The sequence below is a fragment of the Benincasa hispida genome, chromosome 1 (genome assembly GCF_027475165.1).
Source record: "Benincasa hispida cultivar pf3 chromosome 1, pf3_genome.v1.1, whole genome shotgun sequence".
In the NCBI taxonomy this organism is placed as follows: Eukaryota; Viridiplantae; Streptophyta; class Magnoliopsida; order Cucurbitales; family Cucurbitaceae; genus Benincasa; species Benincasa hispida.
The window spans coordinates 35,694,898-35,719,128 of NC_143478.1; the positions used below are offsets into that span (position 1 = coordinate 35,694,898).

At 33.7% G+C, this 24,231-nt stretch overlaps 1 protein-coding gene across 7 annotated transcripts in view; it reads left to right on the forward strand.

Moving 5' to 3' along the window:
- The first annotated feature begins 14,532 nt into the window (after positions 1-14,532).
- LOC120070220 (RNA helicase family protein) overlaps positions 14,533-24,231 on the forward strand; it is a 97,882-nt gene continuing 88,183 nt past the window's right edge. For 6 of the 7 annotated variants that reach the window (XR_016531159.1, XR_016531171.1, XR_016531172.1 and 3 more), the window contains exons 1-3: positions 14,533-14,928; positions 15,990-16,095; positions 16,222-16,412. Coding sequence is in view for 3 of the 7 variants with exons in the window: in XM_039022092.2 (XP_038878020.1) it covers positions 14,620-14,928; positions 15,990-16,095; positions 16,222-16,412 (606 nt within the window). In the remaining 4 variants the exon portion in view is untranslated. Of the gene's footprint in view, positions 14,929-15,989; positions 16,096-16,221; positions 16,413-18,779; positions 22,668-24,231 lie in introns of those variants that run through there. The other variant, XM_039022098.2, reaches the window with a different exon arrangement.

A 24,231-nucleotide genomic window follows, 5' to 3' on the forward strand; every position in this document is an offset into this window, starting at 1 on the left:
TTGAATATATGAATTGCTTATTTCGTTTTAGAAATAAATCCAATAAACTAAAAGATCCATGACTATTACATGAGTACTTGAACTTTATATGGAGACATAAAAATGGATCATGTTTGAGTAAATAGTTAAAATGGCCTATAGTATATGAATAATATTGGTCGCCTTATTCTGATAACACTATTGGATGCGACCCACTTTGTAGGTGTTACAAAGAGTTATAAAGTGCTACAAACGAAGTGATCATAATTCGTACATGTGATGACATGAGAAGTGAGGGATTCTGTGCAATGAGTTTGTACATGATTGGACCACGAAATAAGTCACTCTTACTTTATAACGTTGTTTACTGTTTAAGACTGACTATTTCAAAGCAATGACTTAGGTAACTTGACCTTAATCCTGAGTTAACTATGAACTCCTATTTATTTGGGATTATTCTTAGATTTGCATAGGTGATGGTTGACTCAACAGCGCTGGCTCAATAAGCCACCCATTTTAAGGGTAAGACCGGTTAGATAGCTGGGCACATATGGTGCAAGATGGAATTCACTCCTACCCACTTTAAGGGATAGTAGAGAGGTTGATCCCTTAAGTACTGACTCCGAATTTTGAATAAGGGGCCTCACCCTCTCATTGGCCCAAAAAGAACTCGGTTTGATGATCGAATCACAAACCAAATTGTTCATTAGAGGATCAATGGGACTTAAGGAACAAGAGGTAATCTCAAGGGTAAAACAGTCTTTTGACCCAGTCGTTATTATGAACAAGTTGTGAAGAGTTAACTTACTAATCATGGTTATATTGAGTGGACACAATATATCTATAGTGAGGGGAGTGCAACTCTGGGCGTTAGTGGAGTGACCTAGTAGTTAACGAATGAGAGTTAATTCGGTGTAAATAGTTTAACCAATTAATCTCGGATCGTTGGAGCCCATGATCTGTAGGTCCACGAGGTCCCTCTACTCGCTCACAAATGGATTAGTCTTAGAGTAACGTAATAAGTTGATTTGAAATATTCAAATTAGAATTAAGGAAATTAGTAATTATATGTGATATAATTACACATTTAAATTTTGGAATTAAACAAAATTGGAGAACTGATATTTAAATATGATTTAAATATTAAATTCATGAATAGGGATTCATGGTAATGGAATTGGTGACAAATTAATTTAAATATTTGATATTTAAATTAATTAGAATTAATTAAATTGTTTAATTAATTACTAATTATTAATTTTGTTATAAAAATTAATTTTGAATTAATTTTTATAAAATTAATATAATTTTAGTTTTAAATATAAATTAAAAACTGAAATTAAATATTCATTTGAAAAAGAATTTCAAATTAAGAAAGAAAAGAAGAAAATTGGAAATGGAAAAGTTGTGACTTTCCCACTTCTTCTCCATTTAGCTTAGTCATTAATCCATTATACTTCAGCTCAATTAATTCAAGCTAGAGTTATGATTCATGCAAGGCTATTAGTTGCATGAAAGTCATGCAATATAAGGCTGGATTTTTTAGTGGAAAAAGAGAGAATGCAATTGTTTCTAAAACTCTAAAATTCCGTGTGTTGAAGAAGAGTTCTTCAAGTTGCTGAAAACCAGTACAATTTCCTCCTAATTCCCTTCAATTCAAGCTTATTTTGAGTCTCACGACTCAATCTAAGGCACCAAGAGAATAGTAGGGAAGTCATTGTGGTGATTCACGAGCAGAAATCAAGAAGATTGCAGCTAAAGATCTTGAATCAAAGATGCTTCAAAGGTTAGTGTTGAAACTCAAAACTCTATTTTTAGTTCATGAGCATGCTTAGTTTAAATCCAAAATTAGTGAATTAGAATGCTTAATAATCTTGTTTTACTTTCGCTGCTTGCTTCCTCATTCCAACACAATTGGTTTATAGTCCAACTAATAAACTATATCCCTTTCGGCCATGAGAGAGCGGGCCTCCTTTATTTAAGACCAGGAATAAGTACCTTAGGGAACAACCTATCTGCTAACCTTAAAATGGGTAGGAGTGAATTCCATCTTGCCGGACTATATCTCAGCTATCTATCCGATCTTATCCCTGAAATAGCAGGCTTGTTGAGCAGTGTTGTTGAACTACACTCACCTATACAGATCAAAGGATAATCCCGAATAAACAGGAGTTCATAATTAGCTCAGGATTAAGATCAAGTTACCTTAGATCATCAATTTGAAATACTCAGTTTTAACAGTAAAAGGTCGTTATAAAGAAAAGTGATTATTTCGTGGTCCGGTCATATGCAAAACTCTTTTGCATAAGATGCCCCACTCACATATATCCACATGAACAATTTTGGGATCACATCATTTGAATCAGTATACAATGTAGGGCGCATCCATTGTGTCCCTAGAACGAGTTACCCAATCTCATCTATATATTTATAAACCTTTTTGGCTATATACTATAACTTGATCCTCTTTTATGTCTCTACAAAAAATTAAAGTATTCATACTATAGCATGGATTCGTTTATTAGATTTTATAACATAATGCAATTTCAATTTCAATTTCAATAACCCTTTTATTGAATAAATTATTTAACAATACTTTTATTAATAAAATAGAATATGTTTCGATGAATACGAACTGCGAGTTTTAGGACATTCCCAACATCTTTTTCTATCAGGGATAGATAAAGATAGACATCTATCTTTGCCTATATCTTTGTTTTGTCTCTATTTTGTTTTGAATTGAATTCACTACTTTGTATTGTATTGTATCAGCGAGATAGAACTATTCATTGATAAACAACAATATATAACTATTTTCGTCTATCACTTATCATTGTGATTGGGTATATCGATGATGGACAGAGATAGAAATCTATCTCTGACTATCACTAATAGACAGATATAGACGGCTATCTTTGTCTATCTCTTTATTTTGAATTGAATTCACTACTTTCTATTGTATTAGCGACATCGAACTATTTATTGATAGACAACGATATATCACTATCTCTATCTATCATTCATCATTGTGATAGAGTGTATTAGTGATAGACATAGATAAAAGTCTATCTTTGTCTACCATTATCTTTGTCTATCAGTGATGGACAAAGATAGAATTCTATCATTGTCTAGCTGATAGACACTAAATGAGTTCTATCTTTGTCTATCACTTATAGACAAAGATAGAACTGTATTTCTATTTATCATTATTGGATATTTTCATTATGAGTTTCTCATATGATCATTTTTTTTTAAATTTTTTTGTAGAATATCATGACTATTCCTATAGTTTTTTATTTTATTTTATGGAGGATAGTGGAATGATTATCACTCCTATGAGAATTATGAGGATGGTGAAATTTTGGTAGATGACCGAATAGACTTTAATGGTTTAGTTGGTTTAGTATAGGAAGAGATTTTAATGGTTTAGTTGGTTGGTAGTATAGGAAGAGATTCAATTGAATGAGTTGGTAGATTTGTCAGTTTTCTTGGATTTTGGTAAAAATGGTATTCAAACTATGGTTCCAATAAAAAAGGACAAAGATGTTTTTTGGTATCTGATTTTGGCTAAAGATGTAATCAGTAGACATTCATTAGTTGCTCATGTAAGTCTTTTTTCTTTGGAAGGGTCTTCTTGAAGGAACGATGAAGTTCCGCGGCGGAGGCAGGATCATCCTAATTTTATTTTTCACATAATCCCAAATTTACATAATAAAAAACATTATGCATTTAAGATTTTATAGCATGCTAATCAGTAGGAAGAAGGAAAGAAAAACCAAAAGTGGGATTTTCCCACTTTTGGAACCAAACATCTTACTCATATTTGCACTGAAATTCCAGTTCAATAATGAAGGTGGAGCTGGAATTCATGCAGGATGTTGATTTATATGAAAATCATGTAATATAACAATGAGATCTGAGTGGAAATGGGGATGCAATCTGTTGCAATTTGTTAACAAAATGTGTTTGAAGAAGTGTTCTTCACACTGCTGAAAAACTAGTTCTTTACCTCTAATTTCCCTAATTCAAGCTTATTTTGAGTCTCACAACTCAATTTAAGGCTTCAAGAGAATAGTAGGAAATACCTTGTGGTGGTTCACAACCAAAGGAAAAGGAGATTGCAGTTGAAGATCATGATTCAAGAGGTACTTCAAAGGTTTCTGTTGAAACTCTCTTTTTAGTTTATGAGCATGCTAAATTTGAAGGCAAAATTAATGAATTAGAATGCTTAATGATCCTGTTTTTCTTCTGTTGCATGCTTTCTTATTCCAACACCAAGAATATATTATGACGAGAACATGAAAAGTCAAGAAGTTTCTTGGTAAGAATTTTATCTTTTCCTTATTGTCTATCTATCACTATCTATCTCATATAGACATTGATAGTGTTTTATCTCTGTCCACCTCAGAAAGACACTGATAGAGTACTATCATTATCTATCCTAGACACTTATAGTACTCTACCTCTGCCTATTTCAATTTGAAGTTCTTAATAGGTAGACTCAGATAGACAAGTATGTAAAGTGCCTATCTGAGATAGACAATGATTACCTTTTTTCTTGAATAGTTGTTAATACTAATTACCTTTATCGTATTTATCTATTAGGTTGATCCCATTAGCAACACTAAATACAAGATAATGGATGGAGATAAACAGTTCATACTGAAGCTAGACTTGGGATCTTGCAGTTGTCAAGTATGAGATTTTGAGGAAATTCCATGTGCACATGCACTTGCTGGTCTCTGAATGCTTAATTTAGATATATGTTCTTATGTAGCTAGCCTTTATTATAGAAGAACATTGTCAACAACATATAGTGGTTGTGTTCGACCTGTTGAAGTTCATTCGAATTGGAGAGTGGAAGATGATGTAATGAAAACATTGCCTTCTATTGTTAAACATCAAGTTGGAAGACCTAGAAAACAAAGAATTCCATCTGTAGGTGAATTTAAACGTTCATCAAAATGTACTCCTTGTAATCGTAAAGGTCACAATAGTAGGACTTGCAAACTTCAACCAATTAATCAAATGATGTAATCATTATTTTTCATTGTAATACATGTGTAGACAGATGGATTGACATTAAAGTTTCTGAATGATATTTCTTATTTATTCTATTATTGAGTTATAAATGTTTTTAACTATACCTTACTTTTAAGCCATTATATATCAGTGATAGGCACAAAAACTGGAATAAGTATAAAAACTGTCAGTGATAGGCATCGATAGTGTCTATCTGACTCTATCTACTGATATCAGGTAGGTGAACTTCAACAAGAAAGTCAATAGATAGACACAGATAGACAACTATCTGTGTCTATCGTTGTGGATATAGATTATGACATGTATATGAATCTATCAATAGATGGATTTTGATGGATTCAAATACATATAGATAGTTGCAACATTGTCTATCACTAAATATACATACCACCATTGTTTTTCTGATTGTACATAACACATTCATTGCAACTACATTCCCCCCTCTTCTAAGTTAAGTTCTTAAATGATAGAACTCTATCATTAATTGAAGTCACCCATAATTTAAAAACCCATTCATTAAAGTCTATCACTGTCTATCTCAGATAGACACTGATAATATCCCATCTCTGTCTATCTCAGGTAGACAATGATAGTATTCTATCTTTCTCTATCTGAGATAGACACTGATAGTACTCTATCTTTGTCTATCTCAATTTGAAGTAGATAAGTATGTATTGATGTTAAAGTTTTTCTAAAGTTCCTAAGACAGATAGTGATACTAGTCTATCACCATGTATCAATAGATAGACTCAGCTTGACAACTATGTACCAACAAATGCATTATTAAATAAGCATCGATGCACAACAACACAATAAACAAAACATGTTAATTTTATAAATTCCAAAAGTAGTTGACTGTAAAAAAGTAGAAACAAACTTACAAACTGTAGAAAGTAGAAAACCAAGTACAAAGAAATGTTCAACTTAAAGCTTTACAAACTAGATAAAGTAATTCTATAATCAAGATTGAGATTGAGACTGAGATTGGGATTTTGGTTGAGATTGAGTTTGAGAAATGTTCAAGCTGAAGCTTGGAATAGTGTCCGTCATCAATTTCATATATTATTGAGTTGAAGTTCGATGTTGTACTTCATTCTTCTTCTCAAGTTCCTTCCTTTCAGGTTTCTTCTTAAGAGAGACATTTTTCTTATTTTGATTGTCTAATGCTTTTTCGGTTGGTTTTCGTTGTTTCTTTGGTCTCTTCTTTTGAAAGTGTGTGTATCTAGCACCTTTGGTCTAAACCTTTTACGCTTCCTTGAAACTGCTGCTTTCCTTTCTATTTTTTTTCCTGTTATTTGAATATCTTCATCTACATCCTCTTCACTATCAGTTTCTTCTACAAAAACTTGTTTCCGCTTCTGGTTTCTTTTTGGTATCTCTTTCTGAAAGAGAATCTCTTCATTCTCTTCTTGAACTTGTTCCTCCTCATTTTGCTCCTCTTCTACTTGATGTTCATCAACTTTCTTCTGGTTTTCTTGTACTTGCCCGTCATTAACTTTCTCTTGCTCTTCATCTTTTTTTTTTTTTTTTTTTTTAATTTGCTCTTTTTCATTGATTTGCTCCAAGAAAATATTGGAGTTCATAAGAAGAACATTGAATGATGGTCAATGCTAATCATTGTCTATCATCATGTATATAGATAATGATATTTACCTTTTTCTCATTTCTATATTTTGATTTTTTTTTCTCTTATTTGGTTCTTTTTTTTTTCATCTTTTACTTCATCTTTTTCTTCTCCTTTATCAGTTTCAGCACCTTCTTTGACCATCTTTTTCCTTTCTTATTTCAGTTTCAGCATCTTCATCAACTTAATCTACCTGCAATCATATGATAGAACATAAGAATCTTAAAAAATTTAATATTCAGATAGAATGTGATACTATCAGTGTCTATCCACTTAGAGACTGGTAGTAGTCTATCTTTGTTTGTCAACTTTTGTATTTGAACAAAAACTAGCTTAAGAAAATAATCAAACCTAAGGCAACTCAGCTAGACAACTCAGATAGATAATGATGGAGGACTATCATTGTCAATCCCAAATAGCCATTGATAGAGGACTATCAGTGTAGAAAGAGATAGATCTCTATCAGAGTCTATCTCAGATAGACACTGATAATAGTCTATCACTATCTATCCCAAATAGACACTGATAGTAGTCTATGTCTGTCTGTCAGCTCTTCTATTTGAACAAAAAGTATCTTTAGAAAAGAATCATACCTCAGGCAACTCAGATAGACAACTCAGATATATAGTGATACAATCAAACCTCAGGTAACTTAGACAAAGATAGTGATAGAGAACTATCATTGTCTAACCCAGATAGATAGAGATAGACCTTTATTAAAAAAATCTATCTTAGATAGACACTGATAATAGTCTATCTTTGTATGTCAACTCTTCTATTTGAACAAAAAGTAACTTAAGAAAAGAATCAAACCTTAGGAAACTCAAATAGACAGTGATACAATTAAACCTCAGGTAATTTAGATAGACAAAAACAGTGATAGAGGACTATCACTGTCTATCCAGATAAACATTAATAAAATACTATTAATGTCTATCCTAGATAGACCTCTGTCATAGTCTATCTCAGATAGACACCTATAGTTATTTATTTCTATCTGTTAACTCTTCTATTTGAACAAAAAGTATCTTAAGTAAAGAATCAAACCTCAGGCAACTTGTTGTGTTTTATGTTGTAAAACTTGTAGTTTTACAAATTAAACATATTCTATTATCAATAAAAGATGTTATTCAACATTTCTTCAATAAAGATATCGAATCTATTAATTGCATTTGTAAAGTCTAAATCCAATAAACTAAGATCCATGACTATTACATGAATATTTGAACTTTATGTAGAAACATAAAGATGGATTAAGTTCGAGTAAATAGCCAAAATGGTCTATAGTACATGAATAAGGTTGGGTGTCTTATTCTGGTAACACTATTGGATGCGGCCTACTCTGTAGAGATTACAAGTTGTTGTAAAGGTACTACAAACGAAGTGATCCTGATTCGTTCATGTATTGAGATAAGAAATAGGGGCGTCCTATGCAATGAGTTTGTATAAGATCGGACTAAGAAATAGGTCACTCTTACTTTATAACGTTGTTTACTATTTAAGACTGATTATTTCGATTAGATGACCTAGGTAACTCGATCTTAATCCTAAGTTAACTATGAACTCCTGTTTATTCGGGATTATCCTTAGATTTTCATGGATGAGGGTTGGCTCAATAGCGTCGGCTCAATAAGCCTTCCCATTTCAGGGGTAAGACCGGGTAGATAGTTGAGGATATAGGGTGCAAGAAGAAATTCACGCCTACCCGATTTAGGGATAGGAGAAAGGTTGTTCTCTTAAGTACTGAATCCACGTATTGAACAAGGGGCCCGAGAGGGATTTGTTTTAGTGATTGGATCTTAAACCAATTGTTCATTAGAGGATCAATTGGAACTTAAAGAACAAGACATAATATCGAGGGTAGAACAACACATTGACCCAGCCGGTATTACGAACAATTTGTGAAAGGTCGACTCACTAGTGATGGTTAAAATATGTAGATACAAACATATCTACAATAAGGAGAGTGCAACATCGAGCTATAGTGGTGTGACTCGATAGTTAACAAATATTGATTAATTTGGTCTATAGAGTTTAGCCAATTAATCTTAATCGTTGGAGTCATGTCTGTAGGTCCATAAGATCCCTCTATTGGCTTGTAAAACATGAACACTTTGAATTAATAAATTGAGTGAATTTGGAATAATATCAATTTGAATTGTTCAGATTGAAGTTCAATTTGAAAATGTTCAAATGGAAAATAGGGATTTGAGTTTAAATTAGTTCAAATTCAAATTAGGGTTTGCACAATTATATTTAATATAATTAAAATTAAACAAAATTGGAAAGTGTATAACATTTAAATAATGATTTAAATATAAATTACATGAATAAGATTCAGGTTGAAAATTTAATGTATGATTAATTTGATATTTGATATTAAATTAATTAATTAATTAATTAATTAAATATATTTAATTAGTTATAAATTCAAATTAATTCCAATTTTAATTCAATTTGAGAAATTGGATTTTGATAAATTATGAATTGATAAAATCAGGTTTTAATTAATTCAGAATTAATTAAAATAAATTGAAATTTTGAAATAAAAGAGAATTTTGAAAATTGAATTTCAAAGTGGGTTTATCCCATCTTTGAAGCTAGTAGGAGGTGTCCTTCCCTCGTACACACACAATTCCACCTTTAATTGTTAAGTAGTTACTGGCTTTGGAGTGTCCTAAGATGGTTTGCATGCTTGAGAGTGATAAAAACACTCTAAAATTGAAGAAGAAAGAGGTTAATCAGCTGGAAAAAGTTTATGCTTCATTCATCTTCTTCTCACACAAAAACCCACAAAACACTTACCAAATTCACTCAAATTGAGTTCCACCACTCAAATTCAAGGCTGAGAATAGGCGAGAAGACCTCTTGGTGCTTCATGGACTGATTTGGAGCTGAATTGGAGTGAAGAGCAACTTGGGTTTGAAGATTTCATCATAAAAGGTATGTAACTTGAAACCCACTTGAATATGCATGCTTTAGAACTCAAATTAAATGTAATTAGAGTGCTTACTGATTCTATTTGCTTCCACTACATGATAATGTATTCCATCACAACTAAGATAGACGATGATACAATCAAACCTTAGGTAACTTAGATTGACAAAAAAAATGATAGAGGACTATCAGTGTCTATCTCAGATAGACAGAGATAGACCTTTATCAGAGTCTATCTCAAATAGACAATTATAGCAGTCTGAGATAGACTCTGTTAATGTTCTATCTCTATCTGTGAACTCTTGTATTTAAACAAGAGGTAGCTTAAGAAAAGAATGAAACCTTAAACAATTCTTGTGTTTTGGGTGTTCCCAAATCTTGAAGTTGTTGTGTTTGCATCTCAGTTTCCTACAAGAAAACATGTTATTATTTTCTATATAAGAAAGTAAGAAATTTAAAATACATAATATTAAGATTGACAGTGATAGAGGATTGTCACTGTCTATAATACATACAAGTCTTTCTTTCCTTTTGTCTCTCACTTTTATTCTTTTCTTTTTCAACTTCTTCTACTTCAGCTTCTTTTTCTTCTTTGTCAATTTCAGCATCTTCTTTGACTTCATCTTCTTCCTTTTCTGTCTTAATTTTAACGTCTTTTTCAACTTCATCTACCTGCAAGCATGATAGAAAGTAAGAATCTTAAAAAACTTAATATTCAGATGGGCTGTGATAGAGGACTATCACTGTGTATCTCAGATAGACACTGATATTAGTCTATCTCTAACTGTCAACTTTTGTGTTTGAACAAAAATAGCTTAAGAAAAGAATCAAACCTTACACAACTCTTGTGTTTTGGGTGTTTCTAAATCAATAGTTGTAATCCGATCTAAATCATCTTGTGTTTGAAGTTGTTGTATTTGCATCTCCGTTTCCTACAAGAAAATAATTTGTTATTGTTTTCTATCTAAGAATCTATTGTTTTCTTTCTAAGAAAGTAAGAAACTTAAAAAACATAATATTAAGATAGATAGTGATAGAGGGTTATCACTGTTTATTATACATACACACCTCTCTTTCCCTCTACCTCTCATTTTGAACTTGGATCTACAAGGAAAAAAAATTAATTTGTAAATGTATGGTTATATTTATTTAAATGTAACAAAAAAAAGTAAGAAACTTTAAAAAATATAATATGAAGATAGTATATAACAATACAAATACTTATCGAAGATAGATATGTTATTGCATAGTCAACCATTGTATCAATATCATCGTTTTCTTCCAAAATTCGAAGGCTACAATAAGGCGGTTTATTTTTTTCCACACCTTCTTCATGCTCTTTTTCTTTCTGTTATTGTTGTTGTAGAAGATTTTCAAATGGAAATCTACTATTTAGGTTTTCCATAATCGACCTCAACATTATTTTGATTTCTTCTTGGCTTTGTTTCAAAACATTTTGTTCTTCTACTATTTCTATTGGCCTTTTCTTATTTCACTAATTTATTTCATTATTTTATTTGCTCCTCTTTCTCCAATTTATTCGTTTTTTTCTCGGTTCATTTGCCTCATTTTCTCCTTTTTTTTTCCTTCTCTTTTTCCTACTATGCCTCGAGTTCTATGAAATATTTGAAAGTTGATTGGGATTCTTCTTTTATTGGACGCAGTGGTGTCATGCAAAACTATAAGTAAATAGATATTAAATTATTAGAGGAAAAAAAGTAGCAACATCAATGATAGACAATGATAGTAGTCTATCACTGTCTATCAGTGATAGACAGGGATAGAACTCTATCACTGTCTATCTTTAAAGTGATAGACAACGAAAATGTTCTTATTTAACGAATTACTTACATCTTCTGTTTTGAAAATTTCTCATTTAGAGTCTTCCACTCATATGACTCAAAACACTCGCATGTGATGATTCTTGGACCTTCGATTCCAAGATTCCTTTTAAATCCAACATCCAAATCGGAAAGTTTTGGGATTGTCTCAAAAGTCCAATAAACTAATGCTAATGAGAATCCTTGAAAATAGACAACATCCTTCTCAGTATATGATGCTCTTTTAAAGAATTGATAGGTCAAGGTATAAAATAATCTTCCCCATGGATAGTTTTTGAAGACTTGTTCATTGTCCAAAATGTCTAGATGTTTTAAATCAATATGGTTGGTTGTTGTTAGGGGATTAAAAGAGCTTCTAGGATGTAGAGATTGGCTAATTTAACTTTCAAGTAGTCTTCCTCATCACGTAATGCTTTAAAAGTTCTCTCTATATCTCTCCTAGTTATATGATCATCATGAACAAAATAAAAAAAAAAACATTTATAAGTTTTGACATTTTTCTTTCTCCTAGATCTAATTGAGGGAATTTGTGACCTTTTAATCCAGTTATTAAACAAAATACCTTCAATCCAAATTCTGCTATACGACCATTAAAGTTGAATGCTAAGACATTTGACTTCTTTATATAACATTGCCTTCTTACTAAGTAGTTGAGGAACCAAAAATAGGTCATTTAAAACTTGAGGAAGAATTGTTTCATCTAATTTTATTCTTATCAAATTCAACACCTCTATACTAAAGTACAAAATAACTCTTAAAGGTATGTTTGGGCAAAGACTATCATAAGTATATAATAATCACCTCTTGCTATAGTAAATACTATTTTGTATTCCCCAATTAGATACTGTCAATACTATTTCAAAACCCCATTTGCTATAATATTTACTATTTGCTACAGTTTTTACTATTTTACATTCATCACTTTTTATTCTTTACTACCATGTTTATTATTTCTTTCTCAAACTAAAATAGTTTACACCTCAAACATATACTATTATAACTCAAACTAAAATAATCTATAGCCCATACACAAACTATTACAACCCAACTATGATAACTTATGACTATAATAACCAACTCATTGCCCGAACACCCCAAAAGTTTCTATTATCGTTTTCCATAATTAATTCATGTTTCACCTATTGAAAAAATATATTTAACAATATGTTAGAAAGTAAAATTTGCATAACACCGATAACTAATAAGATAACTATCAATAAAATCATTATGTAATATCTATTGATAGGCATTGATAGTACTCCATCTCTATCTATCTTAGATAGACAATGATTGAATTCTATATATCACTAATTATCTTAGATAGACAAAGATAGTATTCTATCTCTATCTATCTCAGATAGACACTGATAGAATTCTATCTCTGTCTATCTCAATTCAAAATTTTAATAAATACACTCAAATAAACAAGTATCTATTAAATAAGCATCAATGCACAACAAGACAATGAATCATAACACTATCTACCAACAAAAAAAAAATAAAATAAAAAAATAGAGTGCAATATACAAACTAATATTACTATTTATCATTGAAGTCTATCATTGTCTATCTCAAATCTATCACTGTCTATCTCAGATAGAGAAAGATACTATTATTTCTCTGTCTATCTCCGATAGACAAAGATAGTATTTTATCTCTGTCTATTTAGATAGAGACTGATAGAGGACTATTACTGTTTATCCCAGATAGACACTGATAGTACCCTATCTCCATCTATCTCAATTTAAAGTGATCAATAGATACATTCAAATAAAAGTATCTATTAAATAAGCTATCAACAAAGCATGAAACTATCTACCAATAACAAAAAAATATAGTGTGCAAATCATATACAAACTAATATTACTATTTAATTCTATCTCTGTCTATCTCAGATAGACAATAATAGAACTTTATCTCTGTTTATCTCAGATAGATAATAATAGAACTTTATCTCTGTTTATCTCATATAGGCAGAAATAGTATTCTATCTCTTTCTATCTTAGTATTTGTGTATCGTAGATAGATAGAGATAGAGATAGACAAGTATGTATTGATGTTAAAGTTCTATTGATACATGGAGATAAATAATGAACAAGACATAAAACTATCTACCAATAACAAAAAAAAAAAAAAAAAAACATTTAGAGAGTGTAAATCATTAACACTATCTACCAACAATAATCAATAATCTACACAATATTTAGTGGTTCTGTCACTATCTATTTGTGATAGATAGTGATAGAACACTATCACTATCTATCACAACTACTTCATTTTTTCCTTTTTTTCTCTTCAGATTTTATCTCTTTTCTTTTGCTCTGCTTATTGATGATTCAACTTTCATTGTGTTCCTTCCTTTTCCTTTGCTTCCTTTGTTTGTTGATGATTCAGCTTTGACCGCTTTTTATTTTTTGCTTACCATCTATTTAAACAAAGTTAGGTTTAATAAGGTTTGATAATTATGATTAAATGGAAGAGTTGATGAAAAGAAAAGAAAAGAAAAGAGAATGATTATAACCTCGAAGAGTTGATTTGATAATAGACTGTAAATTTGAAGGAGAAGCAACAAAAGATTTAGCAGCAATAGGAGAAATAGATTGAGCAGTAGCGACAGAGGAAGAAGAAGATGATGATGAAGATGAAGCAACGGAAAAAGAAGAAGTAATGAAAGAAGAACAATCGGTGAGATAGATGACGATAGATTGTTATAGTAAACTGTTTGATGAAGAAAAAGTCGTTGGAAAAAGACGTGGGAAGAAGAAGGGGCGGGCATGGGCAATATCGGGCTGATTGATGGATAATCCGATTAATCGTAATTAATCAGTTGAGTTGTGGGTTATCCGCATATGGGTTGGGAACATTTTTTATATTTCACTATCGTGGGTTAGACTTTTTTTCTATTTATTTAATTCATTTTTGGACTGGATTCAAATTCGCTATTGATGTAAATAATTTGAACTTTTTTTTTATTACTTTTGAAACCTCCCTATCTTCCAAAAAAGAAAAAAAAAAAAAAAAATAAAAAAGAGAAAGAAGAAAAAAGAAAAAAAAGGAAAAAAAAAGAAGAGCAAAATAGATACAAACGCAAACATAGAGGCGGAGAGGGACTGACCGTAAATAAAGTGAAATGAACTCGGGCGTTTTTATCTCTCTCTTTATTAATTGGTTTTGGGATCTCCGTGTCCGTGTACAATGGCTCCAAGGAAGAAGCAACAGCAGCAGCCGAAGCAGAAGCAAAACAACCGAAAATCCAATACAAGTTCCTCGACCTCCGATCCTCGTCCTTCTTCGTCCGGTCCAAAGCTCAATATCTCCGCCGAAAACGAGACTCGTCTCCGTCGTCTCCTACTGAGCTCCGGCCGCTCCACTCCATCGGTCAATTCCGCAGATGATTCGCTCTCAAAGGTCCAGAAGGTCAAGAAGCTTAAAGCCGTTTACGAGAATCTCTCATGCGAAGGTTTTACCAATGATCAAATTGAACTGGCACTCTCCACTATCGGGGTAACTTGCTTTTCAATGTTTTTAATTTTGCTAAGGAACATTTTAGTATTTCCTTCAGCTTTCTCGCTTTATATGTTGTTCTAGTTACGGTTGCTTTGGTTTTTGAGACGGTTGTTCATTCTGGTTAAATTGGTTCCTGATTAAAAAAACATCATGTGGGTAACAAAATTGAAGAGTGCAGAATGAAGGAAGTGTTGAGGGATCGTTTTTTACCAATTGGTTCTTTTGTTCAACAAATTGTAGAATTAAAATGAAATTGAATTATGCGTGAGTGGAATTTTATTTATTGGCATTTTGGCAAAAGCACTTGTGTTTCCTTTATTTATTTTCGTGGAGTAGGTTGGATAACCGAGCCAACGACTTGCATCGTCTGTTTAAAATTGCAGGTTCTTCATAGTTACAATCGATAAAAAAAATTTAAATACGCACTAATTGACTTTATCAAACATAGTATGAAATTTTAACTCGTAATTAGGTTCTTTCAATGCGAGGCACATTTAGGATCATTCTTCTTTTCGGTTTATTTCGTAGGCTGCAAGCTGAACTTTACTTATTTGCTTAGGTTCCGTAGGTAGGAGATCTATGGAGTAAAAAGGCCATTAACATAAAAGATAGATATTCTAGGGACATCTCTCACCAGCGTAAAATAAGAATTTATTTGTATTGGAAGATTTCTTCTTCCTTAGGGGCCGATAAAATTAGAACTCTTTTCTTTAGTGTTAAGGCATTTGAATGTGCTTTAGGACTGGAAATCAAATGTAATATATTTTGTAACTACTGCTCAACATCTTTACATGCCAATTGAAAAGTTTCCATATGATAAAATAAATTCTATCTGCTGCCAGTTTTCTGAAATTGTTTTGTTTTACCATTCATTTACTATATTCAACTTTTATTTGACATCTATGGTCGTCTAACTAATTTGGCCATCTCGATATGGATTGTAGCCTAGATTCCTGAAAAATTTGTAGTTCCTTGTTACGATCTTTGACCATGTATATATCTCAATAAGTGGCCCAATTATCAACATCATCATCATCATCATTATTTATCTCAAGTAGGATGGTGCTACATTTGAGGCTGCTCTTGATTGGTTATGCTTGAACTTGCCTAGTAGTGAGCTTCCATTGAAATTTTCAAGCGGAACTTCTCTGCATACACATGAAGGTACGTTATGTTTTGCCTATTGGTTTCATAGAGTGGTGTCTGTTAACATTTTCAAGTTTATTGACTTTCAGTTAATGCAAATGATTTTCAGCATTTTATGCTATTGTCCCGTTATACAATTTCCAGGTGGTTCTGTTCGTATTCTACATACTGCACAAAAAGACTGCCCTTCTATGGGAGTCCAATCTTCCAAAGATAAAGATAGAGACAAAGACGTTCCTGTTATATTGAATAGGCGTAAAGATGATGATAAACTAGATTTGTTCCAATCATCCCAAGCTGAATGGATCAAACAGTATGTGGAACAACAAGAAGAGGTGCACAAAAGAAGTTTGATTAATACTACATCTATTCTATTATTGTCAGCTCAAATTTAATGATCCAATGATGTTGTTAATATCCAAGAAATATTTCTGCGAACTTCTCCGTCACCTTTTCCTCCTTTGATTTGTAGTTTGTTTGCCGATTATATAGGAGAGTTGGTGACTTCAAGTCTATTAGCCTCCCTACCGATCTATACAAAATTGTGGCCGGAGTTCTCCTTGAGCGTTTGAAGAGTCATCCATTCCATTATATCCACTAATCAATTGACTTTAGAGAATTAGTTGTATTTTTAAAGGTAATTACACAAAGTTTGATTAATGAATGCCCATATAGAAGCATTAAACCTCACTCATTCTCGCACCTCCTCCGAAGAACTCTCAATCCCTTAAAAAATTCTACTATTCTCAAGTCAAATGCCCCATAGAATAGAAAAAGAACAAGCCTACCACAATACTCTACCCATTATCTAGTTCATAAGGATCTTAATCATCAAGTGATAGCCCTATTGTGCATCAGAGTGATCCAAACAAGCTAAAACACTGACACCAAAGGGAACAAGTGAACTAGTAGCTCCACGTTAGAGGATCTAGATCCTTTTCCTACCATTATAGTATATATGGGAATATAGGAGCTCATTAGTCTTATGTCATTTATTGTAATTTTACTATTTTTAGTTCGGGGCTTCCATGTATGTCTGTATATGTTGAACTCTAATTTGTGGAATGCATGCTAAAATAGTTAAAGTCCTTCCCTGGTCCATGCCTTTTAGAAACCTTACGATTTTGTCCTTTTGAAGTTGCGTTTTTTCTCTCAATAGCTGTAAACTTAGAAGCGACTGTTTACAAGTTGGTTTGATTTGTGGTTTGATCCTTGTAGTTTCGGCCTTATTGGATTTCTTACCTCGTCTGCTTATTGGACGTCTATCGGCTTGTGCTCTCTAGTTTCGGTTTCCGTTTTGGAGCTGGTTTGTTAGGTTTTAAGTGTTTGTTTTTTGATGTCTTCTCCTCTTTGTGTCTCAATTGTATTTCTTCTCCTTTCCTTTTTTCGCGGTTTCTCATTCCTTTTGAAGGTTATTGTTTCCTTGAGCATTAGTCTATTTTCATTTTATCAATGAAAAGTTATGTTTCCTTTTAATAAAAGAAGCCTTAACATGGATATATGATCCAAAATAAGTTAGAAATTGGGTGTTATCCCCACTTGGTTGTAGATTGTGTTATCCCCACTTGGTTGTCGGAGTCCATCAAGAAACCGAACTATTTATTGGTTTTCACTCTCGGCAAGGTTGTTTCTTGCACTCAACCTTTGGAACTCTTTTGTATACTCTTCAATGCTTCTTGACCCCTGTTTGCAATATTGGAATTGGCTATACAACAATCTTTCATGGTTAAGTGGAAGAAATCTCTTCTTCATGAGTTTAAGCATTTTTGGCCAGCTTTGAATTGGAGGTTTTCCATACATTTTCCTATTTGCTTGGAGTTGATTCCACCATGCGGATGCTCCACTTTTTAGTTTAAAGGACACAAGTTTTACCTTTCGATCCTCGAGGGTGCCCATGTAGTCATAAAAACTTTCTACCTCCTTCATCCAATCGAAAGAACTTCAATATTCATTCGTCCATTATAAGTAGGGAGGTCAATTTTCATTTTGTATTTAGAATCTTGTCTCCACAGAGGTCCTCTTTGCATTCCCCTATACTCGGGCCAATATTGTTCTAAATCTTGATCATTCTCTTGAACCCCAAAAACATAAAAAAATAAATGCTCTCTCCTCTCTCCTCTCTCCCCTTTCACCTCTCCTCTTCCCTCCCTCCGGCACCCTATTCTAACCTAACTCCCCGCCCTCTTTCCATCTCCGACCAAGCTTTGCCTATTCCCCCCAACCTCAACCCTCACCTCCAACCCTCGGCTCATCTATCTCTCATGGCCCATCTATCGATCCTCCCCTCCAAGCCTAACTTAGCCGTCGAAGTTATCAACTGTAAAATTAAGGACAGCCACTTCTGTACCCTCATCCAAGCTGGTTCAGTAATCATAGAAGATGTGGAAGCCAAAAAGCAAATTTTCTTGTCAAAATCACAGCTACTTTGGTTTGTGGAGAACATCTCGACCCTTTCGAAACTTCCAACATCTAGCTTCTTTGTCAAAAGCGGGCAAGACGCTTCTGGTGTAACCAAGATTTCTAAAATCGGAAGCTACTCAAACTGGTTTTTAAGATGTGTAGTGTGGCCTGCAGTTAGAGGACGATTATTCTTCACGTTCCATCAGGAACTCTTAATTCAGGTTGGTATTCCTTCCTTACCTTGTTAAATTATGCTTTATCCCTCTTTGAAGTTGAACAGATGACAAAAAACCTTCACTCAGTCTCAATCTCCTATGCAGACATAGTAAGGGGAAGAATGATTAAGTCTGTTTTTCCAGAAAAACAGAGTCCCCTGCCCCCTCAGAACACCAAAAAAACAGAACAAATCTAATTTTTGGGTTCAAAATCATCAGGATGCCCTCAAAGAAGATTTCAGCAAACTGTGGATAGTCAGCTATTTTTGTGAATTCAATGAATGGAAGGAAGTCTCAGAGGTACTAAGACAGTGGTCTAAGTCTAAAATTCTCATCAATCCTCTTTCAGCTGAATCAGCCCTATTAAAGCTGGAAAAGGGGAATTTGGAAGACTTGATTGAACATCTAGGTGTGTGGCAAAGAATAGGACATCTTCACCTCAAGATTGAAAGGTGGAACACCAAATTACACAGCCGGCCAAGGGTAGTTAAAGGATATGGAGGTTGGATTTCAATTAAAAATCTACCATTAGAATTTTGGTGCAAGCAAATATTTGAAGCAATTGGTGCTTATTTTGGTGGATTAGAAGCAATTGCCATAGAAACTTTAAACCTCTTAAATGTGGCAGAAGCTAGAATTCAAGTTAAGGAAAATTTATGTGGGTTTATACCAGCAACTCTAGAAATTTCAGATGAAAACAAGGGAAGCATCTTCCTTCATTTTGGTGATATTGAATTTTTAAACCCTCCTAAGAAGGCCAAGAGGCTTTTTAATGTAAAGAATCTCTCAAATCCGGTAGACAAGGCTAGATTTAATCAAGTATTGATAGATGAAGGATTATGTGATTCAAATGAGGGTGAGCAATGGTCCTTCCTCAAGACAGCAGTCAATCACTTGAACTTTTCTAGAAATCCCCTATTTTCAAAGGGAATTTTGTCCCAAACGGCGATGAAAGATGTTAAACAATCGGAAAAGGAGAGTCAAGAACCTTCCCCATTAAAAAAGTTGACTCCGGTGACTTTTTAGATAGATGGAGGAGTAGTCAGCCCGTTGGAAGCTATTATTGGTGAAGTTCAATCTGGATCTTCCCCTAACCGGTTTAGTGTGAACAACAAGAAAGAGAAAGAAGTGGAGTCATTAAGAGGAGAGAAGGAGTATCATTTATTGAAGAGAGAAGCTATAGTAAATCCAACTCATTCCAAAGGAAGTCCAACGGTTTCTACACTACCAATGGCCCCTTTAATCCCTTCTCTCGAAATACCAACGGCCTCCGATTCAAATTTATCCTTTGAGGAAGTCCAACAGTCTATTTCATTAAACCAAGGAGATTTTTTATTAATGGACAAACAAAAAGCCCATCTGAAGGATGCAGCCCCTCCGTGTGATGATTTTTTGGTTTCCAAGCTATCAGTTGATCTTCCAGCCCATACAGAAGGCCAATCGTCACGTTCTGCCTTTCCCTTTCACACCTACAAATCATTGAGAAAAGATTCATTAGGTGGCTTTTCCTCTCCTCCTACCTTACCTGGAATTAACCTAAAAAATACAAGCAAGGTTTCCATCTTAAAACCTTTTCGAAAACACTTCATAAGAAAGAAAATTTCCTTCCAAAATGGCTGGACTTCCCTGTTGAATGTAGACATTTTAGAAAGCTGTTGCATCAAGGTTCAATTACCTTCCGACTCCTCTTCCAGGTCAGTATCTCATCCCTGCTCCTTCTCCTTCCAAGATTTCAAAGTCCTAGACTCACAAGTAGCCTTTATAAGAGGCTTATCCAACCCCCCAACGGAATTTTCCAAAGGCTATGACTCAGATGAAGACTCCCTTCTCAACATTAGCAGTGAGGAGAATGGCAGCCTAGTCCATGACTTCCTCCAAGAAGAAGAGTACCTTGATTATGAGCAGCAACAAGACTTGCACTGTTTGTTCCAACCTGAAGAAAATCTCAACACAGTTAGTTTCATCCATTCTTGCATTAAGCCCATCGAAAAAGAAGATATTCCAAGCAACCTAATTACATTGATAGAGGATAGTGGATTGATTTTGGGTTAATTACAAGAACTCAATATGAAAATCATTTATTGGAATACTAGAGGTTTGAATGATGCCTCCAAAAGATTGGCAGTAAGAAGAAATGTCAGAAAAGTCAATCCGGACTTGTTCATGATCCAAGAAACAAAGAAAAAGTCTTTTGACAGCAGATTCATAAAAGAAATTTGGAGTTCCAAAGATATAGGGTAGGAGTATGTGGAAGCACAAGGTCATTCAGGAGGCTTGTTAACCGAAAGTAAGATCACTGTGACAGAAGTTCTTAAGGGAGGCTACCTTTTATCAATTAAATGCACTTCATTATGCAAGAAGACAGTTTGGGTCACAAATGTTTATGGCCCTTCGGATTACAAAGAAAGAAAGCACATTTGGCCGGAATTATATTCACTTTCAGGGTATTGTTGTGGGTCTTGGTGCATTGGAGGAGATTTCAATATCACTAGAAGGATTCAAAAAAGAAATCCAACAGGGAGATTAACAAAAGGGATGAAGAAGTTTAATAAATTTATTGATTCAACAAAATTATTGGAAATCTCCCTTGGAAATGGCCAATTTACTTGGTCAAGAGATGGTCCTCCAGCTTCTTCACTTCTTGATAGATTTCTGGTATCAAATACTTGGGATGATATCTTTGCAAATACTAGAGTAGTAAGAATGGCAAGAACATGTTCAGACTATTTTCCAATCCTTCTTGAAGCCGGTTCTTTTGAATGGGAGCCATCTCCCTTCTGATTTTGTAATAGTTGGTTATCCATAGTAGAAAGCTGTAAAATTGTTAAAGACACTTTGTCAGTGGATGATCAGTGAGGTTGGGCTGGATTTGTCATCTCTATAAAGTTAAGAAAAGTTAAAACAACCCTTAAAGCTTGGCATGTAGAGTTTGAGAAAGCAAGAAAATCAAATGAGGAAGTGCTATTAAGAAAATTAGAGGAAATTGATCAACAAGTAGAAGCTTATGGCTTAATAGATTCAAACAGAAGTTTGAGAAATGTGTTGATGGCTGAACTTTTTTCCCATTATAGAATAGATGAAAGAAATCTAAAACAAAAAAGCAAGCTGAATTGGCTAAGTTTAGGGGATGAAAATACAAAATTTTTTCATAGATTTCTGGATGAAAAAAAAGAAGGAATCTGATTTATGAGCTCATAAATGATCAAGGAGTAGCAGCCAATTCTTTCAAAGAGATTGAAGACCTCATCTTAGATTTCTACTCCACTTTATATACCAAATTTCCAGGTCAAAGAACAGTGCCACTCAACCTGAAATGGTCCAAAGTTTCCACTGCTGATAATGGAAAGTTGACAACAAGGTTCTCTTTAGTAGAGATCAAATTTTCCCTAAATCCGTTAGGTAAAAACAAGGCCCCTGGACCGGATGGTTTTACAGCTGAATTCCTTCTCAAATTTTGGGATTTCTTCAAGGATAAATATCTAGATCTTTTTGAAGACTTCTACAATAATGGAAAGTTAAATTCATGCATAAAAGAAAACTTCATCAGCCTTATCCAGAAGAAAAAGGATGCTACTCGGGTACGTGATTTCAGGCCAATAAGCCTAACCACTTTGTCTTACAAATTAATAGCTAAAGTGTTAGCGGAAAGGCTGAAAAAAGTAATGCCATGTATAATAGAGGCTTCTCAAAATGCTTTTATCGAAGGAAGACAAATTTTAGACCCCATTCTTATTGCAAATGAAGTGGTTGAAGACTACCATTCCAAGGGAAAAAAAGGGTGGATTCTAAAACTTGATTTAGAAAAGGCCTTCGCAGGGTGGGTTGGGAGTTTCTTCAAAAAAATTCTGGTTGAGAAGAATTTTGACTCAAGATGGATTATGTGGATGATGGGCTGTATTTCTAACACAAAATTTTCAATCTTCATAAATGGAAGACCTCGTGGCAGAATTCAAGCTTCAAGAGGAATAAGGCAAGGTGACCCTCTTTCTCCTTTCTTATTTCTACTAGTTAGTGAAGTCCTAAATGCATTACTTTCCTAGTTTCAAGAAAAAGGCAAGTTTGAAGGTTTTATTGTTGGCAAAAACATAATTCATGTTTCTATTTTACAATTTGTGGATGATACTCTAATTTCCTGCCAAGATGACAAAGAAAAATTCAGCAACCTAAAGAAAATACTTGAATTATTTGAGTGGTGTTCGGGGCTGAAGGTAAATTGGGAAAAATTAGCTTTGTGTGGCATCAATATAGACCATTTCAAGTTACAATCAGAAGCAGCCCTCCTAAATTGCAAGGCTGTCCACCTCCCATTTATGTACCTTGGCCTTCTTCTAGGGGGATACCATAAACAATTAGCTTTTTGGCAACCAGTGATCGACAAAGTCCAAAGCAAACTGGACAAATGGAATACAACCTCTCAAGAGGAGGTCGCGCCACCCTATGGCATTCTGGAAGCAAAATAAATCATCTGGTTAAATGAAGCGTAGCTTCACGGTCCCAAGAAGATGGTGGACTCGGCATTGGGTTCTTGAAACTAAAAAATCAGGACCTTCTAGCAAAATGGGGGTGGAGGTTTTTCTTTGAGGTCAACTCACTTTGGAGAAAAGTTATTATAAGCATTCATGGAAAAAGTAAGTTTGGTTGGCATACCAATGGTAAATTTTCCAACAACCTTGGAAGCCCATGGATTAATATTTCAAGATTTTGGTTAAAAGTGGATTCCTTGGCAGCCTTCAAGGTTGGTAATGGCGAAAGGATAAGCTTTTGGAGTGATCCTTGGTTGGATTTGGTTCCTCTAAAAATCTCATTCCCTAATCGTTTCTCTATATCCACCTAACTTGAAGGTTCATTACAAGATTATTGGGATGAGATTTCAACATCTTGGACTTTTCATTTTAGAAGACTGTTAAAAGGATGAAGAGGTAGAAAACTTCTAGCTACTGACTGGAAAACTCAATCACTGTAAACTTAATTCGATTCCTGATAAAAGACGGTGGTCTTTAGAACCAAGTGGGTTTTTCTCAGTCAAGTCTCTTGTAAAACATCTATCCTTCTCCTCCCCAATTGGTCTGCTACTAGAATCAGCCTTATGGAAGTCTAAAAGCCCTAGAAGGGTGAATATTCTGATTTGGATCATGCTGAATGGCTCTCTTAACCGTGCCGATATCCTCCAAAGGAAGTTACCTACTCACTATATTTCTCCACAGGTTTGCACTCTTTGTTGGGTAAACTCAGAATCTCTCTTGCATTTGTTCTTCTAGTGTCTTTTTGCAGAAAATTGTTGGACATCTCTCTTCAAGTGCTTTAATGTCAGTTGGGTTCTTGATAATGATTTTAAGGCTAATGTGCTTCAACTCTTAATCGGGCCACGTTTAAAGAAGAAGCCAAGATTACTTTGGACCAACGCAGTTAAAGCTTTATTATTAGAAATTTGGTTTGAAAGAAATCAAAGAGTATTTCAAGACAAAGCTTCTTCTAGTTCCGCTAAATTTGATATCGCCCATATCAACGCCTCCTCCTGGTGCTCGCTTTCCAAAGCTTT